At 46.2% G+C, this 25,231-nt stretch overlaps 1 protein-coding gene across 5 annotated transcripts in view; it reads left to right on the plus strand.

Moving 5' to 3' along the window:
- CHCHD3 (coiled-coil-helix-coiled-coil-helix domain containing 3) overlaps window positions 1-25,231 on the plus strand; it is a 139,919-nt gene that overhangs the window by 87,063 nt on the left and 27,625 nt on the right. For all 5 annotated transcript variants that reach the window (XM_039389215.1, XM_039389216.1, XM_039389218.1 and 2 more), the window contains one exon: window positions 23,737-23,807. In XM_039389215.1, the coding sequence (XP_039245149.1) occupies window positions 23,737-23,807 (71 nt within the window). The remainder of the gene's footprint in view (window positions 1-23,736; window positions 23,808-25,231) is intronic.

Here is a 25,231-nt window from a genome sequence, read left to right on the forward strand (position 1 = left end):
TGTTTCCATCTCTCTGGCTGGCTCTATTCCTCTTTATTTCCCTCCCTGTATCAAATAAATATATAAATATATATATATATGCACGCTCACACAGCCTGTCAGTGCATTAACTCTATTTCCAAACACTTCTCCGATGGAAGCAATAAAATACATTACAGCTTCCATTTGATGAATTCCACCGAGTGCCACATCAGATCACTGCTAATGAATTGTGTTATTTCTGGGAAGTTTGTGGTGCCTTTTCCTTTTTTCCAGTGGATATTCAGCTGCAACAGCGAATATCCCAAACCGCTGCCGCGGGAGACCCGAGGAGAAAATCAAGATATATTAATTTCCCCTCTTTGTGCTTGGGCCAAGAGACTTTTCCGTGGCTCAGCTCGTGTGCTGCACCAGGGAGATAAAAGCAGGAGTTCATCAGACTTTCCCAGTGCTTTGTATTTCCATTTTTGCTCCTGAAAACCACTCTTTTCAGCATAATGTTTTTGTCAGCTTAGCACAATAAAGCTGTCAGCCCGACCTGTGATCCTGCCAGTATTAGAATATTCCTCTCTTCAAATTCCATTCTGTTTTTGGGGGGGGTGGACACACAGAGCTTTTGTTGACTCGCTTCTTGCCTGGCAGGTTGAGATTAGGAAAACTTGCTCCCAATTATGGTACCTGAAAGGTGCCCCCTGAGTGACAGGCTGGGCTGGAGCCTTCGCCGAGTCCTGCCTTAAATTCCCTCCCTCCGTATCTTGCTGAGCCACAATCATCCTTCTCACCCATTTCCCTGCTCGTAATCTTCTATTTACCATGTCTGACTAAGCAGCTGAGATGTTTATTATTAAACACATATATTTTTTTGCCCCTCGGGGCGCCCAAAGTGCGCCAGAGTTTCGTGTTTGCCGTGGAAAAAAAATCCCTGCTCCGGTTTCCTCTTCCACTATCACATTTCCAATCAATAGCTGAGCTGAAATGCTGCTTAATAACAAAATAAGGAGTTGTTCCACGCTGAATAGGAGGTATTGATGTTGCTCTAAATGTTTGTGTATAGATTATTTTTCCATTCTGTGTGTGCCTGTGTCTTTATGGAGAACAACAAAACCTGCCATAACTAATATTCCAGGCTTTTTTTTTTTTAAAACCCGTGCAGGAAAACTCCTGATAACTTTTAATGTGTAACCACTGGTTTCATACAGGTTGTTTGCAGTCTTTTTATTTTTTATTTCTCCAGTATGAGCAAAGCAAGGGGTTTTAGGAAGGTTTTTAATGTGTGCTAGTTTTAGTTTGGGGAAGAAAATGAGTAATTCCATGTTTTTGGTTGGTAGGAAGTTTCAGAAGGTCTTGGTGTGATGGAATTGTGGATAACTCAGAGGCCTGGAGCAGGGATGAGTTTATAGAATCATGGAGTGGTTTGGGTTGCAAGAGACCTTGAAGATCATTGAGTCTCACCCCCTGCCATGGGCAGGGACACCTCCCACTAGCCCAGGTTGCTCCAGCCTGGCCTTGGACACTTCCAGGGATCCAGGGGCAGCCACAGCTTCTCTGGACAACCTGGGCCAGCCCCTCCCCACCCTCCCAGCCAGGAATTCTTCCCAATATCCCATCTAACCCTGCCCTCTGGCACTGGGAAGCCATTCCCTGTGTCCTGTCCCTCCATCCCTTGTCCCCAGTCCCTCTCCAGCTCTCCTGGAGCCCCTTTAGGCCCTGCAAGGGGCTCTCAGCTCTCCCTGGAGCCTTCTCTTCTCCAGAGGAACATTCCCAGCTCTCCCAGCCTGGCTCCAGAGCAGAGGGGCTCCAACCCTTGGAGCCTCCTCTGGATTTGCTCCAGCAACTCCACGTCCTTGTGCTGTTGTTCCCCAGGGCTGGTGTGATCTTTGAAGACTTTTCAAACATGCTGTGCAGTTTTCTTCCTGTCCCTTGCCTCCAGTGAGGTCCCTCTAACCCATCATCATTCTTACAACTCTTTTTTTATTGAGCAGCTTCTGATTTTCTACATTTTTCTCACATCACTCACCAGAACCGACTCTGATACTTTCCCTCCTCTCTTCCTGCTATATTTCATTATGCTTTTTGGCCTAAAATGCTGTTTGAAACTCACCCCGAAGTGTCCTTTTTTTTGCCTGTAGGATGCCCCAGTGTTGTTTCCTACAGGATTTTTGGCACTGACGTTTCCTCGAGGCATTTTTTGGAGGTGCAGTTGTGCTCTCTGAGTTATGCAGAGGTACTTGGAGAGGTGGAATAGACTTTGACTGGAAATGAGGATGCTCAAAACCTGTAAAATTCAAACTCTTGCAGATTTTGGAAGTTAATGGGGGATTTACTGACCAAAGAAATGGAAATAATATCTGTCAGGAATTGGCTGTTTATACAGTGCTTTGTGTTTATCTGAGTATCATGTAGGTTTGGAAAGATGATTTATTTCTAAACCCCATTTCTCTTCCTGCAGCTTTTAAATTCTGCCTGCTTTGGTTGCATTCTTTTTAACTTTTCCTCAGTGACACAGTTATCATTATCAGCATCTCCTGCCCTCCTCCTGTCCTTTAAGAACAGGAATTTATTCCCAGTCGATGATAACTGGTCATCATTGATCATTATTTTCCTCTGAGTGTTTCAATTTGTGTTTAAGTCACTTGGTTCCTGGTGCTTGGGAAGTCTGGACACATTTTCCTGTAGTTCCTAGAAATGGAAACAGATAAAGATAAACTGTGCTGGGGGTTTCTGCACTGTGGGGGTGGGGAGGCCCTGGCACAGGTTGCCCAGAGAAGCTGTGGATGCTCCATCCTGGAAGTGTCCAAGGCCAGGCTGGAGCAAGCTGGGCTAGTGGGAGGTGTCCCTGCCCATGGCAGGGGTGGGACTGGATGGTTTTCATGTCCTTTCCAACCCAAACCAGTCTGTGCTTCCAGCAAACTGAGAAGCAGAGAGGTCGAAAAGCAGCTCCTTTACTTTCCCTCCTCTTCATTCCCGTACCTGAAATCATCTTGTGAGGAGAACTGGATAATGCTTTTCCTCTGCCATTGCTTTCCTTGTCTGATGGAAGGATTGGGAACCACAGGGAGAGCTGGATAATGCTTTTCCTCTTCCATTGTTTTCCTTGTCTGATGGAAGGATTGGGAACCACAGGGAGAGGGACCTGCCTGTTTGTGAGGAACGGGAGCGAGTGTGTCTCCCATGGGATGTCTGTCCCACAAAAGGATCCCAGTGAGGCCAAGCAGGTCGTTCATCCAGCACCACTCACTTCTCTGGATGCAAATGAATCCAAGATAAACCTTTCAGTGTTGTCTCACCCCCTTCAGTGCCCGTCTCTGCTCTGGGTTTGTGTGGTTTCATCTGCGCTTCCCCCCTTCCCCTCCTCGAGGAGCAAAGAAAAGGATCACGAGAGAGAGTTTTTAATAAAGCCAAATGGAACAAACTGAAGGAATTTTGTCATCTGAATGTTAAAAATGGTGTTTATCTCTTTGCATAGGATATGGCAAACTGCTTTAACATATGGGGAGTTAATGAATAAGCAGCTTTCGCCTCACCCGGGTCTGTTCCCTCCTCCCACCCAGAAGCTGAAGTTTGGGAACAAATCCTATACTAAATTAACTCTGTATTAAAGCAACACTTAGGGAGATAGTTTGCTGGATTTCTCTGTTGTGGTAACATATTTAGAAAACGCTGCAAGTCTAAATTGAACCCCTGAGAAGTAAACCACTGCATTTTTAGGATACCTTCTAGAGGGTGTCCTGTTATATATTATGTGGAAAAAATTCTCCAGGAATAATCCTTTAGTCCGTTTCAGTTTCCTCAGAATATGACAGAAATATTTTTCCTTAAACTTGTCTATTTTTTTAATATTCTCATACTTTCTTAAATATCCCTGTGATTTTAATTTTGGGCAAACTGGATGTAAAAAAAGAGTGGAATACGCAGGAGTTCACATTTTCACTTGTGTTGTTCCCTGTGCTTTGTGCAATTGCATTCCAAACCAAGTAGTATCTGATTAATGTATGTATTTCATCAAGTATCAATGCCGTGATGGGCATGAAAAGATTATTTGAGTGTCCTTTCTCTTTAAAGCAGCACCAAGTTGGGTGGGAGTGTTGATGTGCTGGAGGGCAGGAGGGCTCTGCAGAGGGACCTGGACAGGCTGGATCCTTGGGCTGAGGACAATGGGATGAGGTTCCACAAGGCCAATGTCGGGTCCTGCCCTTGGGTCACAAGAACCCCCTGCAGCTCCAGGCTGGGCCAGAGGGGCTGGAAAGCTGGAAAAGGCCCTGGGGGTGCTGGTGAGAGAGGCTGGACATGAACCTGGGTGTGCCCAGGGGGGCAGGAGGCCAATGGATCCTGGATTGGATCAGGACTAGTGTGTCCAGCAGGAGCAGGGGAGGGATTGTTCCCTGTGCTGGGACCTGGGGAGGCTCCCCCTGGAATGCTGGGGGCAGTTCTGGGCCCCTGAGACAGGAGAGACTTGGAGGGGCTGGAGCGTGTGCAGGGAAGGGAAGGGAGCTGGGAAGGGGCTGGAGAATTCCTGAGGGAGCTGGGGGGGCTCATCCTGGAGCAAAGGAGGCTCAGGGGGGACCTTCTGGCTCTGCAAGTCCCTGCCAGGAGAGGGGACCCGGGGGGGGGATCGGGCTCTGCTCCAGGGAACAAGGGACAGGCCAAGGGGAAACGGCCTCCAACTGTGCCAGGGGAAGGTCAGGTTGGATATTAAGGAAAATTCCTTCCTGGAAAGGGCTGTCCAAACCTGGCAGACCCAGGATAGTGGTGGACTCCCCATTCCTGGAAGGATTTCAGATCCCTGTGCATGTGGCACTTGGGGACACGATCAGTGCTGACCTTGGCACTGCTGAGGGATGGTTGGACTCTTTGATCTTAAAAGACCTTTTCCAACCTTAAAGATTCCACAATGAGATGAAAACAGTCCCCTTTCTGCCTAAGCATTAGTTAGTCCTTTGTCTCATTAGAAAACAATAATGTTTATGTGAAATGGTGCCACGTTTATTTTTTTGGTAAATAGTCTTGTCAACGTAAAGACTGAAATCCTGGAATCACAAAAACAGCCTTCCCGGGCTCTCACCGGCTTCGTTTTCACTGCTGTCACTCTGAGTGATATTTTAATTTTTCCTGCCCCTAAAAATACTTCAGTCCTGTAACCAATAGATAAATTAGGAATCCCCAGGAAACGCTGTAGAACGTTCCTGTTTGCCAGCACAATAAATACAGAGTCTAATAAATGTCCCCTTACATCAGGAGGGGGCGTCTAATGAGTAAATGATGGGGAAAGGAATTTGGGAAATAAACGATCGATCCGATCTGAGCCGACAAACAATTTCTTCATAACTTGGCCTCTGGTGGGAGAGAGCCCAGAGGAGCTGCTGGGACACGGAGCTGGTCATGGATCATTCCCATCTGGGTGGATTTTGGGATGCTGGTTTAGGTTTGTGAACAGAAAGCTGAGATTCGGACCCGGCTTTCTCCACGTGAGGTTTTGCTGGTTCACCTTTTGTAGACACGTTACAGGAAAAAAAAAGGTGGTGGATTTAATTCTTGTTTCCATAGTCTAAGCGTGGAAAATGCTGTTTTTTGGGAAAGCTTTGTGTAAAGATCCATTTCAGGCGACTTTTGGGAGGAAATCTGTGCTCTGTGCCATGTCCTGGGGTTGGTATTTCTTATTTTTCATCTCATTTTGTGGTGCTTTGCACGGGCAGGAGGCCGAGTCCTGCACAGGAGCAGTTGTGGCAACATCTTAACATCAGGGAGAGTCTGGCCACCAAAATCTTAGGATGTGACCACATTTTAAGCCCTGCAGAGAAAAGAGAACAGATCTACCAGCTTTTTATACCATTATTTGTGGCCCGGATCTCAGCTTTAACCTGGCTTTGCCACAGGAGTGAAAGCTGAGGTAAAGAGGGTTTTTTTTCCTGCATGGAGAATTCAATGCAGAAATGCAAAATTCCGTATTTTTCTGTATTCTGTGAAGCTCCTCAGAAACTAAAAGAGCAACTTTAAAGGGGTGGGAGGAGAAAGTCAAATTGAAGATGACCAGGAGGGTTCGTAGGAAGAAAACTGGAGAAAATAGGAGAGGAGAGAGAAAATCCATTGGACTCGGTGACAAACCCTGTGACAACTTCTTTCCACCCAAGTTTTTGCTTTAAGGAGCAAAACCAATTTGTCTTGGGCATTACCCAGATTCCTTAAAAATCCCTGACTCCCTGTTCCTTCAGGAGGAGTGAAGGAGCTGGCACTGAGTTTCTGTGTTTGTGAGATCCTTCCTGGGAAAATAACGTGTCATTTTTACGTGGATACTTCCAAGGCAGAAGTTTCTTCTCTTTTTTTATTCCCATTTCCCTGTTTCCCCCCCCCGTTTATGGGCTCTGTGTGTGAGAACAGAAATGAAATAGGTCTGAAAAAGGTGGGAGGGCTCTTGCTGTAATATCCCAGTTAAAACCCCAGTTAAAACCAGAGCTGGGAGAGGGGACAGAAATGCTAATTTGGGGCTGGTTCAGCTCCCCATAAAGTGTGTCAGGGAGAATTAAAAGTTCCCTCATCTCACACCTTTGGAACTAAAAACATTTCTGTCTGAGAGCTGTGATTTTTCAATACACTTCTATTCACATGCAGATTGCTGAGCCTCAAAAGGCCTTTCCTTTTGAAATATGGGGAGATAATCACGTGTTTGAAAGGAGGAGATGCTCTCCTGCCACTGGAAATCTTATTTTTTCCCCCCATGCCAGACAGTTTAACCCTTTGTGGACCCTAATCCCACAGGAATATGGATTTAGGCACAGGAAAACACCAAAAACAGAGCTGTGGTAATTAGGAAGCAGATTCAGATAAACCATAGCAGAGGAGTACAAATGTGTGCTTAATTCTCAGAAAATAATTAAAATTGTTTTCAAGTCTTAACTTAATAAAATTGCACCGTTTTTCATATCTGGTACCACTTTAATCCAGTTTGTAGATCCTTTTAAAAAATTACTGTTTATATATTTATCCAACATAAAGCCCAAAGACATTCCTTGTCCTGCAGACTGAGACAATAATACAGAATATTTTTGGCTGTTTGATCCCATATGGATTTTTTAAAGCATTGCAGATAATTTTAAAGCGCTGCTCTGTGCCAGCTCAGACAGCTGAGTCCACGCCAGGCTTGTTGTGGATTTTAGGAATTCATGGAATCATGGAATCACAGAATGATTTGGGTTGGAAGGCACCTTAAAGATCATCTCATTCCACCCCCAGGGACGCCTTCCACTATCCCAGGTTATTCCAGCCTGGCCTTGGACACTTCCAGGGACGGAACAGCCACAGTTTCTTTGGAAACCTGTGCCAGGGCCTTGGAAAATTCACCGTTTTTTCATTGCCTCAGTTTCTCCAAGCGAGGGAAGAACAATGTAATCATCAAAATATATTCTAGAGAGTGAATTCCCCGATAAATTCTCTGGAAGGAAATATCTCACACCATTTATTGCCTGGAGAAACGAGTGAAAATGTGCCATCTTTTTCCATTAACCATTTTATTCAGCAACGTGTCTGGAAATGTGAAGGCATGATTCTGATTTATTTACTCATTTCTGGCATAACTTGTCTAACAAGTGTCCGTTCCAGTTGCATTTTTGAACAGATCTCGACTTTTAAGACGGGAATGGTTGGTTTTTGTGCCGGGCGGTCACTGTTCGAGGTGGATTCCTGTTCAGTGCAGTGAAACAGGATACAAAACTGTTTATTAGGGAGTGATATCTCGTGCATCAGGTTTGGGCAAACCCTCCTTTGTGGGATTCAGAGCAGCTTTAGGGGCTGGATGTGCACGTGGCTTTCGGGATTGTGACAATAATACGGAGATTTCCGCTCCTTTTTTTCGTCCCCGTCTCCCGCTGGGTTTCGGTTCCAGGAGCTTTGTGTTCCCCGGGAAATGTTGGATGTGAACACAACACGCCAAAATGGTGATTTCTGGGAGCTCTGGGGTTCTGTGAAGTGTAAGGAGGGGAGGGGATTCTGCCCCTCTGCCCCCTCAGGGGAGACCCCCCTGCAGAGCTGCCTCCAGCCCTGGGAACAACATTCCTGAAGGATGTGGAGCTGCTGGAGAGAGTCCAGAGGAGGCCCCGGAGCTGCTCCCGGGGCTGGAGCCCCTCTGCTCTGGAGCCAGGCTGGGAGAGCTGGGAATGTTCCCCTGGAGAAGAGAAGGCTCCAGGGAGAGCTGAGAGCCCCTTGCAGGGCCTAAAGGGGCTCCAGGAGAGCTGGAGAGGGACTGGGGACAAGGGATGGAAGGACAGGACACAGGGAATGGCTTCCCAGTGCCAGAGGACAGGGTCAGATGGGATATTGGGAAGGAATTGCTGGCTGGGAGGATGGGAAGTCCCTGGCCAGAGAAGCTGTCCCCTGGATCCCTGGAAGTGTCCAAGGCCAGGTTGGAGCAACGTGGGATGGTGGAAGGTGTCCCTGCCCATGGCAGGGGGTGGAACAACATGATCTGGAAGGTCTTTTCAAACCCAAACCATTCTGTGATTTTATAAGAAGGAAAAAACACTTCTTTTGGAATAAAGGAAGAGCCACAGTCTGAAATCCGAGCTCCAGGAGCTCCTTTTCCAGAGAGTTCCATTCCTGCCCTGCCTGTCAGACTCTGGAAATCTCTGTTACCCTTACTCTCAACACCTTGGTGTAGTTCCCTGCAGCTGGATCTGTTCCACTTGCTGTGTTTATAGGACAAACTGTTGCTACCCTTGCTGCCTTGTCCCTTCCATAGCAGAGCAGTATTTTTTGATCCAGCACTTCCAGATAATTCTTTGCCAACCAAACACGGCCCAGACTGTGTTCATGGCACCTTTCAAACAGCTTTCACCAGCCTCCTTCCTTCTGAAGAGTTTGCTGCTGCTGCTGCTGTCACTTAATTTTTTGAAACTTTCTCTAATTATATGTTTAAAATAACGTGCAAGAACGCTCGTGACTTGGAAGAACTCCTGCAGCTGAGCAGGAGGAGCATTCCAGTAGGATCTCAACTGAGCAAAACAAAATAGGGCTGTTTAGGGGTGAGGTGAATTATTGGATAATAGTGGAGGTTGGACTTCCTTTTGTTAGAAAATGTGGAGAAGCTGGGGGGTGTTTAAATGCTTTTTGAAAAGCAGAAAAGGACCCTTTTAAATTCAGAAAGCTACAGCGAATTTTGTTCCTTGAACTGTTGCCTCGAACTGACAGGAGATGATTTCAGATACTTGTAAAATTGAAAGAACTTCATGAAAACCTGGGAAATCCTCACAAGAGCTGTGCTTTTATATTGGAAAATCAAGTGTAAAATGCTCTGTGTGTTTGCACCGTGCAATGTGTGGAATATTTGTGAAGTGAGAGTTTTACCAGTGGTTGACAGAAGAAGGATTTAGTGACAATATTTGAGGGGGCATCTGATGTGTTTTTACTTGACTAATTGATGCAATGAAAAGTTTTTTAGACACATGAACCTATTTTCATGAGTTTACTGACAGTGCTTTACTTCTCTTTTTGTCCAGGCTTTAAGAATTTGAAGATTTGGGTAAATGGGAAGTTTCAGTTCCATAAATACAATTTATAGCAGCAGAAGGGGTGTTTTTCCCACAGTGGATTTAAGACACTTGACCAAATCAAAGCCGTGGGAGCTTTTGAGAGTCACTTTTGTACTGCAGAGGGAGAAAAAAGTCAAAATATTGACTCTATCAAGTTCATTCTCAGTGCTCTCATGCTTGATAATGTGTTACATAAAATAAAATGCAAAAATCAAACCTTACAAGTGCTTCCATATATTCTCAGGCAGCTCTGGAATCAATACAGAGGGATTATTTATCTGGCTGGACCTGTTGCTGAGAGGAATGAAGGGAGAATTACAAATGATTGTGGTTGGGTTTCTGGTATTTTGAAAAGAACTCCTCCGTGTGACTCCTCTCTCAGTTGTTTTGTGTTATTTTGGGGTTGTTTGGGGCATAATATAAGTGTGTAACAGAGGATTTGCTGCAGAGGAATTGGTCTAAATTATGGGGTCTTTGTAGATCACAGAAAGGTTTTGGAAGGGACCTAAAAGATCATCAAATCCAACCCCCTGCCATGGGCAGGGACACCTTCCACTAGCCCAGGTTGCTCCAAACCCTGTCCAACCTGGCCTTGAACACTTCCAGGGATGATTTCCAGGGGAAATTTCGAGTTTCCAACGTTTCCAAAAATAAATGGACATGTGCATATGAGTGTAGCACAGGAAGCAACTAAAAATCTATTCAGACTGATGAGGGAAAGGTGGAAGGCTGTGGATGTCTGGAGAAATCCAGGTGTGCAGGGATCCCTTAAAATGGAAAGGGAAAGTAAAGACAAACATATAAAACATAATGAAGGATAAACATCTGTAGGACAGTATTTACACTAAATACCTGTGGGATGGCTGGGAGGTGGAATAACAGCTCCAGCTTGAAGGAGCACTGCAGGAGGGAGACTGGAATGGGTGGGGGGAATAAACAGAATGCAGGAAAAAGAACCTGGTAAATAGTGGGAATCATCTTCAGAGGTCACAAAACATAGTTACAAATGTTTGTGGAAGTCTTCATTTGAATTATTTGGCCTTGTGTATCACCCACTGCAGGAATTCCGTGGATTTTGCCTCATTCAGAGCAGTGCAGCCCCTTTTTTTTACTCCAATAATTTGGTGCCAATAATCCCACCGTGCCACGCTGAGATGCTGAATCGCTTTCACAGCTCCTGGGTTTTGTATCAGCAGGTTTTTGGGGGAGAAAGCCCACCTGCCTTGGGTTTGGCTGCTTTTCTTTCAGGAGGCAGCTTCTGAGCAGGATGGCTCTGCTGGGATCCACTGCTGGAAGAGCCCTGGAAAACTCCCCCATTAATTTGATTTAAACGTGCTCTGAGCTCGTTTCGTTTCTCACTTCACTAAATAAGAGCAGAGTTCTCAGTCTGCTCTGAGTGTAAAAGGTAGTTTTCTTGGATTCAGGTGCTTATCAGTCATCCAAGAAACCCCTACACTGTTTTTCACCCTGGAATTCTTTATATCCTCAGCATTCTCGTTGTTCCAGTCCTGATGTTTCCTCACTGCTCACACGGTGTTCAAAGCAGCTGTGAGAGACCCTCCCTGAAGTACTTCAGCGGCTTCATCACCACCAAAAAGTGTGATTTATATGTGGTTTTTGCTTTTGCTGTGCAGCATCAGCTGTCAGGCAGGTGATCTAAGACTTTCTGCCTCGATATCTCGTGGGTGGCTTGACATGGATCATGAACTTGGCACAGTGAGAGATGATCTCTCCTCATCCCCCTCTTTCCTCTCCTGTTCATCCTGACAGCGACACCAGCATTTAGAGTATTTTAAATCCAAATAAACATCCAAACATCTGATCTGACCAAATGCAAATATTAGAGAGGTTCTGAACACCAAACTCGTCCTGTTTGGATGCTGCAGCTCAGAATCCCACAAGGTGAGGCCTTAGTAGTATTGATCAAACTTGGTCTCGAGTCTCGATGCTGAGACAGTTCCCCCAGGAAAGATCCCACAACCAGCTCAGAAAAACACAGACAAAACTTCTTAAACCTGTGACAGAGAGACAGGAAGAAGCCTGTGTGCCCTGACACCGCTCTCAGGGCTTTTGGATCGAAGGAGACAGAATATTTAAGAATTTCTTTCAAGAACTTGATTCGCTGTCTCTCGAGGGCTGGCACATAAAACTGTTCCTTGTGGCAGCATTGTGCTTTTCAAAACATGGTAATCCTGCACTCATCATGGCCCAAGGCAGCCAATCTAAGGGAGCAGGAGTGGGAGGAGATCTAATAAACAGAGCTAAACCAGCCACTTTCCATTTATTTGCAAGAAGATGGAGCTAAATTGTGATTCTTTCTGTTGGGCTCCTGCCACAAGCTGAATTTCACGTGCAGCTGCAGAGCAGGTTGCACATCTGCAAGCCAAAAGAGATTTTCCTTCTGATACCAGATCTAGGCCTGACTCTGAGTTTACATTTTTATGGAGTTGTTCAGACTGAAAGGGGCCTTGGGAGGTCCAACTGAAGCAGCACCAGCACTGAGACAGATGAGATTGCTGAGGGCTTTGTCCAGCTGGATCTTTGATGACCTCCAAGGCTGGAGTTACCACATTTTTGGACCTCTGTTTCCTGGAGGAAAATATTTTTCCTTTTATCAGTAAATCAGAAGCTCTGTGGTTTTGATTTACAACCTTTGTCACTGCACATCAGTAAAGGTCCTGTCTCCATCTTGTTGAGAAACTTCTCTTAGGGCTTTTAAAGCTGCTGATGGGTCTCCCCAGATCTTCCTCTGCTCTGAGCTGTGTTCCCTTGGCTTCTCCTTGTAGGGCATGTGCCTCCAGTTTGCACACTTGGTTACCACGCCCTCCATCTCTGGGGCACTGATAAAGGTCTCAAACAGCCCTGAGGAACTCCAACAGTAGTTGGCCTCCAAGCAGAGCCTGATGATCCAACCAAATTCTCACCCAGAAGTCACAAAAGTAATTTCTTCCTATTCTTTTGACCACTTTCCTGGGATCTCCGAAAGCAAACCAGAAGGAGCTGGGGACAAGTGGTGGTTAAAGGGATTTTCACAGAATCACAGAATGTTCAGAGTTGGAAGGGACCCATGAGGGCCATCGAGTCCAACCCTCAGCCCTGCACAGGATCATACCCAGGAGTCACACCCTGTGCCCCAGAGGATCATCCAAACCCTCCTGGAGCTCTGGCAGCCTTGGGGCTGTGCCCACTGCCCTGGGGAGCCTGGGCAGTGCCCAACCACCCTCTGGGGGAAGAATCTTTATTTAATATCCAACCTAACCCTGCCCTGACACAGCTCCAGCCATTCCCTGGGTCCTGTCCCTGGTCCCCACAGAGCAGAGCTCAGTCCCTGCCCCTCCTCTTCCCCTCACAAGAAGGTTGTTTCCCAGGTTATTTCTCTGATTTTAAGACTTCTTCTGAAAATGTTGGGCTGTAGAGCACAGAAGAGCTGCCTTGGACTCAGCACTGTCTCTGGTACAATTTTGCCAAAACAGCTTCCTGGGTAACCTGAAATTATCTTCTCTTGAGTCTCTAACACCTCTGGACTTGTTTTTTCGTGCAGCTGTGAATGAATGTAATAGAAGACTTAAACTAAGTTGACTTTGTGCTTCTGTAACAAACCTGTGTATTTTAAAATGATGATGAACCTGTGGATATTGGAATAAAATAGTGGAGTATCCTTATAAACCATTCCTGGGCAACCTGGTCTAGTTGAAGATCTCCCTGCCCATGGCAGGGGGTTGGAACTGGATGATCTTGAATGTCCCTTCCAAGCCAAACCATTGTGGGATTCCAGGATTCCAGGCTCATGCTGATCCTGCTTTGCTTGTGAGCTGCTGTGGTGCCCCGTGGTGTGGCTTTTACTCGGCACAAGTGGCCCATAATTAACTCCATGAAAACAACCAGCAGCAGGAATTTATCATCCTAATTCCTGCACTGCCATCTGTACCTGATGCCACCAAGAGAAAGGATTTCCCAGCTCATATTTCTCGGGCATCACCCCTGGCAGCAGCAATTCCAGTTCCTCTGTGCCTCAAAGACTTGGCACGGGGGACAAAATTTTCTTTGGTACATGGAGAAATAACACCCAATTTTCATTCTTGAGGTGAATATAATTTAAAATGTGTAACGGTGAGATGAGAAGGCAAATAAATAGGCATAATTTAGATGAGGCATCTTGTCTTTGGTGGGAGACATAAATACAGTGGTGCATTCCCACGTGCACCTCCGAGATTGAGCACATTTGTATTAACAGCAGTGCTACAATTACATGCAGATTAGATGCTTGGCTGAATAGCTGTAAGAACTTTGAATAGATTTGTCCTTCTCACAAAGGTTTTCATTTTCTTTGGCAGCTCAGAGTGTTAACAAATTAGAGATCGATGTTCTACCAGGGCAGGAGAGGGAAGTGAAGCATAGCTGGGCAGAAACTTCAGAGACATTAATAGTTGCAGTTAAAAGTATTAGTTAGTGGGGCCTGAAAAACAGAATTGGAAATTCAAATGAGAAGGTCACAGAATTCACTGTTTTTCAGATGTTACCTGCTGATAACTGAGTTAAGGATTTTGCCCCACTTGCTGCACATTGAGTGTCTCTGACAACCACACGAGTCATGGGATCAAACAAACACAGGTGGGAAGGGAATTGTCTTCCTGCAGAACATTTTCCCACATACAGCTGCTGCTCCTTTGTTTCATATCATCACAGATTGGTTTGGGTTGGGAGGATCCTTAAAAAAGATCATCCAGTTCCACCCCTCTGCCAGGGGTGGGACACCTTTCACTAGCCCAGGAATATTTTTTTTGAGTGGGTCTTAGGACTGCCTCTTCCTGTGGCACCTCCAGCAGCTTTGTTTGGGTACCTGGTTGCTGTTTTGTCCCCCTGTAGAAACAGATATGTGGTGACACTGGCTGTCCAAAATCCTCCTTCAGTCCACAACAGTTCACACATCTCTTCTTTCACAGGGACAGGCTGGTCCAGGACCAGTTTCTTCCAGGTTTTGTAAAGGCAGAAGAGAGGGAATTGCACTTGAATTGAAGCCAAGGCAGGAAATATGGAGGTCTAGGCAAACTCCCCCAAAATCCTGACACTGGTCTTAGCCTTAACTTCCTTATCAGGTTGTCCTCTGTAGGCTCAGCCCAGGATCTCAGATTGCTGCCTCATCTTCTTTTTAACTGTGAGGCTTCTCTTCCAGTTTTAATTCCCTCTCCCTGCCTTACTGCAGCTTTTCCCAATTACTACACATAAAAGTGGGACAAAATGAATGCTACAAAAGCTCATCCCCTGATCTGTCCCTGCAGCTTCAGTCTCTGAGTTGTCCTGAAAATCCTCATTGCGTGGTTGAAGCCTCTCATTTAGGGATCTTTGGGTGCTTCTCTGAAGGTGCCTTTTGTGCTGGAATTCAGTGTTGCTTTGGGCAGCAACCATTCTCCTATGGAAAGATACTCCATTTGCATAGATTCCCATAAAAGCTGAAATATTCCCAGGCACAGAGAACCTTCTGGTCCATCCAGGGGGTTCTGATGACAGTCCCAATGAGGGCAGTCAGTCCCCTCCTTCAAAAATCAGCTCACTATAGGATGTAAAAACAAGAGTAGGAGTCTTAAGCGTTCTGTAGGTTCCCTGCATGAGGAATTGGACATCTTTAGTTTCCTCTCTGGAGCTGAAAACTGCAGCAATTGGCTGACTGGAGCAGCTGCAGCAAATAAGAGGAGTCATAACTTGTATAAAAAATAACTTATCTAAAAATTCAGGCGAAGGCCTGATCTGATGACATTTCAGAAGGGATTACTCCATCCATAGATCATTTGGAGGCACAATGAAGATGCAGTATCACTTGGGATTCTGGATGATGTTTTATGGTTGATTTTCCATGGCTTGTTAAAATCAATTCTGTGACAAATGGAGGTTTTGAATTCAAATGAAAATGCCATAAAAATGGTCATATTTATAAAGCTGTAATGGAATATCATTTGGAATTTGGGTGTATGCACACAACAGGAGATGGTCTTACTCTCTCTTTATTATTTCTTCTTCCCTAATTCCTCCCCTCCTTGCTCACTTTGTGCTTTTAGTGGCAGTTTCACAGATTAAACTTGACTGGATGCTTTAAGTTTATTTCTTCTACCAGTTAATCTTGTCCAGAGGAGGCCCTGGAGCTACTCCAAGAGCTGGAGCCCCTCTGCTCTGGAGCCAGGCTGGGACAGTTGGGAGTGTTCCCCTGGAGAAGAGAAGGCCCCAGGGAGAGCTGAGAGCGCCTTGCAGGGCCTAAAGGGGCTCCAGGAGAGCTGGAGAGGGACTGGGGACAAGGCCTGGAGGGACAGGACACAGGGAATGGCTTCCCAGGGCCAGAGGGCAGGGTTAGGTGGGATATTGGGAAGGAATTCCTGGCCCAGATTGCCCAGAGAAGCTGTGGCTGCCCCTGGATGCCTGGGAGTGTCCAAGGCCAGGTTGGACAGGGCTTGGAAAAACCTGTGTCAGTCCTGAGTTTGGCTTAAAAGGGTGAAACGACTTCATTTTGGCTTTGGAAATCTTCTCTTTTAAGGCCGCACAGATCCCGGGCTGTGTGTCAACAGAATGATTAAAACAAAATGCCTCGTGTTATCCACAAGTGGGTTTGCTGAAGACACTGAGATGAAATGGCCAAAAGTACAATTAAGGGAGGGGAAAAAAAAAAAAAAAAGCTTAACAGCAGCAGAAATGGATTAAAAAGAGGCAAAGAAAAACTTTCCAATTTGCCATTCAGGGAACGGGATCATCTTTGCCCGTGGATGAGCTTTTGAGTCCTTCCGTGGGGGAGGATGAGAAGGGAAAAAAGAAGTCTTTAAATTAAAAATTCTCCCCTGCTTCTCAGAGGTGCCAAAACAGCCCAAGCTCCTCGTTCCTTTGGTGGGTGGAGCAGGTGCTGAGCTGAGCCGACGTCAAGCTGGGCTCATTTTTGTCTTTCCCGGCGCTGAAAAACCTGAAGCAAAAAAAGGGCAGATCCGTCTCTCCTTTGTGTGCAAGTCAAAAGTCTTTTTTTTTTTTTTCCCCCTCTGTCAAACAAACTGTTAACTACATAACTTATTAAATTTAATTAAAAAAAAATATAAAGTTAAAATAGATGGCACGAATGTCGCCCCCCTCACACTGAATCCGTTCGGGGATTTAAGAGCCCAAAGGGCTTGAAAGCAAAAAAATTCAATGCCAAAGCAAGTAATGGTGTTTCTGCAGTGAAAACTCTTTCACCAGGTTTTTAATAAAATAGTGCAGATAGGTGATGTATCTCTAGTGAAATTAAATGAGGGATCTCAAGTTCTCCTGGTTCTTTTGATAATCTTTTATCAGCTTGGATGACACAAGATCTTTCAGAACTTTGCCTGGCTGAAAATCTGAAGATTTTTCAGCAGAGAGTAAAACATGTACTTTGTGCTTTGAGGTCCCCCATGCAGACAAAACAGTGACCTTCTGAGGGGCTGGAGGGATTTATTTTCTTGCCCAGACCTTTGAAATCAGAGCTGTCAAGCAAAATAATTCTTCTCTTATTCCTTCATAATATGTTCCTTAAGAAGCTTCTGCTCTCACTTCTGTTCAGGGAAGATTATTTCAGGGGCAACCAAGGTGAAAAGAATTTGGCCCGTGGTCAGATCTCCTTTTTCTCTGCCTGAATGATGGTGTTATTTATATTTTCTGTGGCTCTGTGTATTTATCAGGGCAAATTGGAGAGATTTTAAATTAAAATTGAAGTTCTCTTTCACTTCTCTTCCACACTCCAGCCCGTGTTTCTCTCAGTTCCCTGGTTTGAAGGTACCTCTGAAACAGGCACCACTTGTCACTCAGTTTGGTTGAAACACAGGCATTGTCTTTGAACCAAAACCACTGGAATGGTTTGGGTTGGAAGGGACCTTAAAGATCATCCCATTCCACCCCCTACTATAGGCAGGGACACCTTCCACTAGCCCAGGTTGCTCCAACCTGGCCTTGGACACTTCCAGGGATCCAGGGGCAGCCACAGCTTCTCTGGACAACCTGGGCCAGCCCCTCCCCACCCTCCCAGCCAGCAATTCCTTCCCAATATCCCATCTCTCCCTGCCCTCTGGCAGTGGGAAGCCATTCCCTGTGTCCTGTCCCTCCAGGCCTTGTCCCCAGTCCCTCTCCAGCTCTCCTGGAGCCCCTTTAGGCCCTGCAAGGGGCTCTCAGCTCTCCCTGGAGCCTTCTCTTGTCCAGGGGAACATTCCCAGCTCTCCCAGCCTGGCTCCAGAGCAGAGGGGCTCCAGCCCTGGGAGCATCTTCCACAGCAACAGAGAGGACTTTAAGGAGGGGAAGGTGTAATTCTGTAAGTGAAGACCTTTTCATGATTCACATGCCCAGGAACCTCAATCAAAGAGACAAATTCATTCGGCTGTAATATTTACTACAACTTGAGTGGCTTATTTAGTTAAAAGAATCCCAGGAATATCTCTGAAATACATAGATCTGGGATGTCATAAACAGAGCTGAGCTCTGTGTGTTCGTGCACAGGGTGCTCGATGCAGAACGTTGCAGGTGCTGTTACATTTCTCTTCTCTTCCCTCCATCCTTCCCACTCCCCTCTCCACTTTGGGGAGAAAACAGCTGCCTTTGGCACTGTTTGGGACTTGTGAAGATCCACAGCCCCCGATCCAGGTATTTTGTCACTGCTGCCGAGCTGAGAATTGGACTGTAAGTTTTGTCCTCCTCTTTAAGTTAAACAGTGTGTGAATATGCAGAATATACGTGCAGAGTTAATCACAGAGTGGTTTGGGTTGTAGGGACCCTAAAGACCATCCAGTACCACCCCCTGCCATGGGCAGGGACACCTTCCACTATCCCAGGCTGCTCCAAGCCCCGTCCAGCCTGGACTCAGACACTTCCAGGGATGGGAATAATACATGTTTATTTATCTGGGGACTGAGGAAGTGATGTTATAGCACCATTTTTATTCTGTATGTAGGGAAATGACCGTTGCCCTTTTATCTTGAGGATTAGGGAAGTTAAATGAAACCTCATCTCTGGATTATTCCAAGTTTATCTCTAAAGCAGAATCTGAGTGAGTTTCAAAGCAAGACCTGAGCCAAGAAACACAGCACACTGTGAGATAACAAATGATTCCTTGATAGCTTGAGTCTCCTGAAGGATTAAAACTTCTTGGCATAGATAGCAGCTCAGTTGATCACTTGAACTGCAATTAAAAAGTAGAACAAGTACACTCAGAATATTGTTTTTGTGTCAGAAATGCTCCTTCATGCTTGAAAATGATAAAAAATTGCGATCGATCCTTACAACTGTTGTGTTCATCTTTATTGATCAGGCCAAAGAAAGATAAATCACAGCCCAAATAAGATTATAGTGGATGTGGGTGTGGGAGGGGACTGGGGGTGATGGAGGACTATTCATCATCTCAGCCCCTGACCCGTCCTCGCTCGCCCCGTCCTCAGTCGCCGCCTAATCCCGGACCTATTGATTCCATCTCCATCCTGGAAAACCTGGACTTGGCTGTCATTGGGCAGCTGGGATTGCTGGATGCGAGGGGGTCACCGGTGTGAGCAGGGTTTCATTTGCACTTTTCTTACTGGCCAATGATGATTTATGAAAAAAATAAACGAGCCCACGTTCCCCGCGCGTGGAAACCTCGGTTCCAGGACAAATGAGTTATTAGGGCTGGATGTGGGAGGCAGGAGAGCAGCAGAGCGCTGTGCTCTCTGAGGTCTGGGCCTGACCTTTGACTGCAGCAGGTCTCAGCCAATTTGTTATAATTTGTGGGGAAAATATTAGCCTTGCAATCCAATTTTCCCCCGTGTCTGGAGCTGGGGGATTTGTTCAGTGATTTCAGTGTGTTTTGAGATTCGCCAGGAAGAACCTTGGAAGGTGAAATCTGTAAGTGGAAAAGAAAAATGTTTTCCCTTTCTTTTTTGGGCTTCTTTTTTGTTTGGGTTTTTTTTTTTTTTTTTTGAGTTAGTTCTGAGTCTTTTAGAATTTCATAAAGTTGTTTTTGCTGGAGTGGGCCCTCTTACCTGTAACACAATTTGGCACAGATAGATGTTGCTCGGGACACGTTCACTAACCCAGTGACCACAGGCCCTGTGTCATCTTTGACTTTTACAGAAGAGTGATCTCTCCATTTACAGGCTTTTCCCTAAAAATGTTGTTGGCCTTGTTGCTCTTTCATACATCAATGTCTTGAACAAATAAAGCCGGTCACTTTAGCCACTATTAAAATTGGAATGACATTTTCCATGGACTGCGTCGTGCCTTCCATGTATGTTATAGAATCATGGAAGGGTTTGGATTGGAAGGGACCTTAAAGAGCATCTCTTTCCACCCCGTGCCATGGGCAGGGACACCTTCCACTGTCCCAGGTTGCTCCAACCTGGCCTTGGACACTTCCAGGGATCCCAAGGCAACCACAGATGCTCTGGGCAACCTGGGCCAGGGCCAGGAATTGCTTCCCAATATCCCATCTAGCCCTGCCCTCTTGCACTGGGAAACCATTCCCTGTGTCCTGTCCCTCCATCCCTTGTCCCCAGTCCCTCTCCAGCTCTCCTGGAGCCCCTTTAGGCCCTGCAAGGGGCTCTCAGCTCTCCCTGGAGCCTGACATGTTTAACACATGTTAAATATTTTAAAGATTCACAATCGATATTGAGGCATCAATAACTTGAAACCAGGGGACAAAGTCGTAGGTGGTTAAAATGAGGATTCAGAATGGTTTGATGGAATCCCACAGGGTGTGACTGTGAGAGTTTTGTTGCCATGTTGCCACGACTCCCCGGGATTCCTGATGACTCAAAGCTCCAGAACAGTTCTTGCAAGTGCCAGCACAACCTTTCTGCATCTCCACGACCTGTTTCCACCGTCAGGCAGAGAAAAAAATGCTTTTAGGGAAGTTTTGAGCTGTTTTAACTTTTCTTTATTCCTCCAACTGTGCAGCCAGGTGCCTTAGTTATTAGAGTTGAAATCCAACTGTGCCAAGGCTATAAAAACCTCCTGAAAAATGCCAAGTATATATTATTTAGACATGAAGCATCACAACATTACAGTGATTTGTCTTTGGATATGGGATCATAGAATTCTTTAGCTTGGAAAAGACTTTTAAGATCATTAAGTCCTGCTGTTCCCTCAGCAGTGCCAAGGCCACCACTGACCAATGTCCCCAAGTGCCACATCCACAAGGATTTGAAATCCCTTCAGGCATGGGGACTCCACCCCTGCCCTGGGCAGCTGGGCCAGGGCTGGACAGCCCTTTCCAGGAAGGAATTTTCCCAATATCCAACCTGACCCTCCCCTGGCACAGCTTGAGGCCGTTCCCTCTCCTCCTGGCCCTTGTTCCCTGGGAACAGAGCCCAACCCCCCCCCCCGGGTCCCCCTCCTGGCAGGGACTTGCAGAGTCAGAAGGTCCCCCCTGAGCCTCCTTTGCTCCAGGCTGAGCCCCCCCAGCTGCCTCAGGAATTCTCCAGACCCTTCCCAGCTCCCTTCCCTTCCCTGCACACGCTCCAGCCCCTCCATGTCTCTCCTGTCTGAGGGGCCCAGAACTGCCCCCAGCATTCCAGGGGGGCCTCCCCAGGTCCCAGCACAGGGAACAATCCCTGCCCTGCTCCTGCTGGACACACTAGTCCTGATCCAATCCAGGATCCATTGGCCTCCTGCCCCCCTGGGCACACCCAGGTTCATGTCCAGCCACTCTCACCAGCACCCCCAGGGCCTTTTCCAGCTTTCCAGCCCCTCTGGCCCAGCCTGGAGCTGCAGGGGGTTCTTGTGACCCAAGGGCAGGACCCAGCATTGGCCTTGTGGAACCTCATCCCATTGTCCTCAGCCCATGGATCCAGCCTGTGCAGGTCCCTCTGCAGAGCCCTCCTGCCCTCCAGCACATCCAACACTCCCACCCAACTTGGTGCTGCTTTAAAGAGACAGGACACTCAAATAGTCTTTTCATGCCCATCATGGCATTGATACTTGTTGAAATACATACATTAATTAGACACTACTTGGTTTGAAATGCAATTTCAAACCCATGGAAAATGGCTCAGTGAGCTCTTCCACCATCTCCCTCAGCACCCTTGAGTAGATCCCATCCCACAGACCAGAGTGTCTCTTAAGTGCTGGAGCTGCTCACTGACCCTTTCCCCTCAGATTATGGGGTCTCCAGTTTGCTCCCCCTCCCTTTCTTCCAGCTCAGGGCTCTGGGTGCCCAGGGGGGCAAGAGGGCCAATGGCTGCTGGGCTGGCTGAGGAAGAGTGTGGCAGCAGGAGCAGGGCAGGGCTTGTGCCCCTGGGCTGGGCGCTGGGGAGGCCACCCCTGGAGTGCTGTGTCCAGCTCTGGGCCCTGAGCTCAGGAAGGCCCTGGAGGGGCTGGAGCAGGGGCAGAGAAGAGCAGCGAGGCTGGGGAAGGGACTGGAGCCCAAGTGCTGGGAGGAGAGGCTGAGGGAGCTGGGGGGCTCAGCCTGGAGAGGAGGAGGCTCAGGGGAGACCTCCTCACTCTCTGCAACTCCCTGCCAGGAGGGGGGAGCCGGGGGGGGTCGGGCTCTGCTCCAGGGAACCAGCAGTAGGACAGGAGGGCACGGCCTCAAGCTGGGCCAGGGGAGGTTTAGGTTGGATATTAGGAAGAATTTCTTTGCAGAGAGGGTGCTCAGCCATTGGAGTGGACTGCCTGAGGAAGTGGGGGATTCTCCATCCCTGGAGGTTTTTAAGATGCAACTGGATGTGGCATCAGTGCCATCGGCTGGGAACTGTGGAGGTCGTAGATCAAGGGTTGGACTTGATCTCAGAGGTCCTTTCCAACCCAACTGATTCTATGATTCTAATATTAATTTCTTGCAGTGTTGTGAGAATTTTTGATCCCTCAAAGGAATTTAATTAAAAAAAATAAATATATTCTGCATTCTTAGAAGAAGCTGAGGTGGATATGAAGTGTGCTACCTGGTTATCCTCCAGGTTGATGGTCTCCAGCAGATCATGTCCTTCCAAGCCTCTTAAACTGGTTATTTTGTTGCTGGACAGGTCCAGCTTCTGTAGTTTTCAAGCTCTCCAGCCAGGACAAGAGGGCACGGCCTCAAGCTGTGCCAGGGCAGGGGCAGGTTGGACATCAGGAAGGAATGTTTTCCATGGAGAGGGATCAGCCATTGGAATGGGCTGCCCAGGGAAGTGGGGGATTCTCCATCCCTGGAGGTGTTTAAGGACAGACTGGATGTGGCATCAGTGCCATGGGCTGGGAACCAAGGTAGGGTTGGATCAGAGGTTGGGCTGGATGATCTCAGAGGGCTTTTCCAACCCAGCTGATTCTGGGATTCTGTGAACAACTGATCTTACTCCTAAAGACTGAGGCAAAGAAGCCCTTTCCTGGGCCTTTGTCACTGTGTTTCCTCCCACATCCAATAAAAGATGGAAGTTCTCCTTAACCCTCCCTTGCTTGCTCATATTTTTATTGGTACTTTTTAAATTGTCTGTTGTGACAGTGGCAGTTTTAAGTTACAGTTGGGCTTTGGCCCTTCTTATTTTCTCCATGCCATGACCTCACACCATCTCTGTCTTCCTCTGGAATATCCTACCCCTTCCTCTAAAGTTCAGAAACTCTCCTTGCCATTTTAACACATGGAGAAGTTCTGTTTTTTGCTGATCCTATCTTGCCTTCATTCTGGAAAGGAAGGACTTCGTGGAACTGAGTCAAAGCCATTCCTGGGCTTAAGGGAGATGAAAACACGTTCTGAAGCCGCCTGATTTTCAAAATGAAAATTAAAATTAAAATTAGCGACTGATCGAAACGACCTGGAAGTTTGGAATATCACAATAACTCCCCGCAGAGGAATTTTTAAGGTGAAGACTAAAAGAGAAAAGTTAAAATGTGGTTAATTTATTGTGTGGCTTTGAAGTTTGACTCAAGTGTCACCTGTAAACCAGATGGGGAGATGTGTGTAAGTAACACAAATGGGGACATGGAAAGAAGGAAGGATTCAGTATTTTGATTTTTCTTTCTGATGAAGAAGTTTCAAGGCCTCCAGGAACACCTTGTGCTACATGTGGGATTCTTACCCCGTGTCTCTTTAGAATTCCCTCTCTCCTTCATAACCTTCCAGAACCAAGAGGACACACTTATTTAAAAAGTAATCTTTGAAATTTTGTGTGTATTTCATTTTATGGTCAGGTTTTGAGGGTTTTTTTTGAGCAACTTAAATGGATAAAATATCCAAATTAGCTGTATTAACTAGATATTATGATGCATATAAATGACATTGTTTCAAACCTGGTTTTATTTTGTTTTCTTCCCTTCCCAGAGTGCCCAGTTCTACAAAGTCACCACAGAGCAATACCAAAAAGCTGCTGATGAAGTGTCAGCTCGGTTCAAGTAAGTCTGTTCCCCTGGGTTTTTTTGATTCTGGCAGCTGGAGGAGTTTTTATCCCCATTAAAATGCACAATAATTCCCCTTCCCCCCCTCATAGATCCTATCAATCCATGCTGGTTATTGAAAGGAGGGAATTTGGAAGAATTTGGAAGCCAGTGTGTAGAAACCATAAGCTGCATAGAAATGGGATGCAGAGTTAATATATATTAATTAATTTATAGTCGATAAGAAGCGTGGAAATACTCTAAAAATATATTCCCCTTTCTCTAATGGAGCACCAAAAACGCAGCTCCAACTTTGCATGACAATCGTGTTCATCCCGTGCCTGCATGATGGGAAAGATTTAAATTGGGAACTTCACTTTGCCCTGAGCAGGGAAGGTCAAATTAAATAATTTTGATTAGTCCTGAAGATGGTTAAATAAAGATCCAGTAATTGGTGGATCAAAGGGACTCTGACCCTTGGCCTTGGACTCTTCCCTTTTGGCTGCTTCGTCCCTGAGGCAGAAGGTTCCATTTATCATTTTAGTGAGGAGACAGAGGGAACTTCTCACACCCTTTCTGGTCTCTGCTCTGACCCAGAAATGCTGCATGAAGTGAATTATTCTGCGATGATTTTTAGATTTTGTCGGGGGGATTTTCTTTTGGTTCCGTGTTTTGTTTTGACTTTCGGTGAGAAAATCCCTCTTGAGCCGCTGATAATGATGCAAATAAAATTCTTTAATGTGAGATAAACCTCATTTTAGCTCTTAATATCTTGAATTGTTGGATATTCTCGAGTGTACCTGTAAATCTTTGTGCTGGTTAATGTGCTGAGGACTGAATTGATCTGTCCCTTAACAAGAGGGACAAGGTGACCATCGATCAAGGGCTGATTTCAGGATAATTTGGAGGGTGTCCCATTATAGCTGGAAAAGCAGGGAGGTTGGGATAAGATTCCCATCAAGTGGGTGTCTCCTCCCTGGGTTACACTGAGGTTTTTAAATCTCATTATTGCCTAATTTCACTTGCATTGTTCCAAAGGGAGGGGTTTTGGGGTTTGAAACAACCGATGCTGAGGTACCAGCTCAGAGCTCTGACTGGGGTTTGTGGCCAGGGGTGGGAAATGGGCTTTGGGATTGGGTTTTTCTTCTGATATATGAGGGATTTCCCAAGTAAATCAAATACTTTGGGGTTCCTTTTTGCACAAATGGAGCTGGGAGATATTGCAGAGGAAAGGGGAAAAATAGGAAGTAAAAGGGGGGAAAAGTAGGAAGTAAAAGGGGAAAATTTAGGAAGTAAAAAGGGAAAATTGGAAGTAAAAAGGGAGAAATAGGAAGTAAAATGGGAAAAATTAAAAAGTAAAAAGGGAGAAAATTGGGAAGGAAAAAAGGAAAAATTAGGAAGTAAAAAGGAAAAAAGGGAGTAAAAAGGGAAAAAATAGGAAG

The sequence above is a fragment of the Pipra filicauda genome, unplaced genomic scaffold (genome assembly GCF_003945595.2).
Source record: "Pipra filicauda isolate LSUMZ 115617 unplaced genomic scaffold, ASM394559v2 scaffold717_size297095_pilon, whole genome shotgun sequence".
NCBI classification, from domain to species: Eukaryota; Metazoa; Chordata; class Aves; order Passeriformes; family Pipridae; genus Pipra; species Pipra filicauda.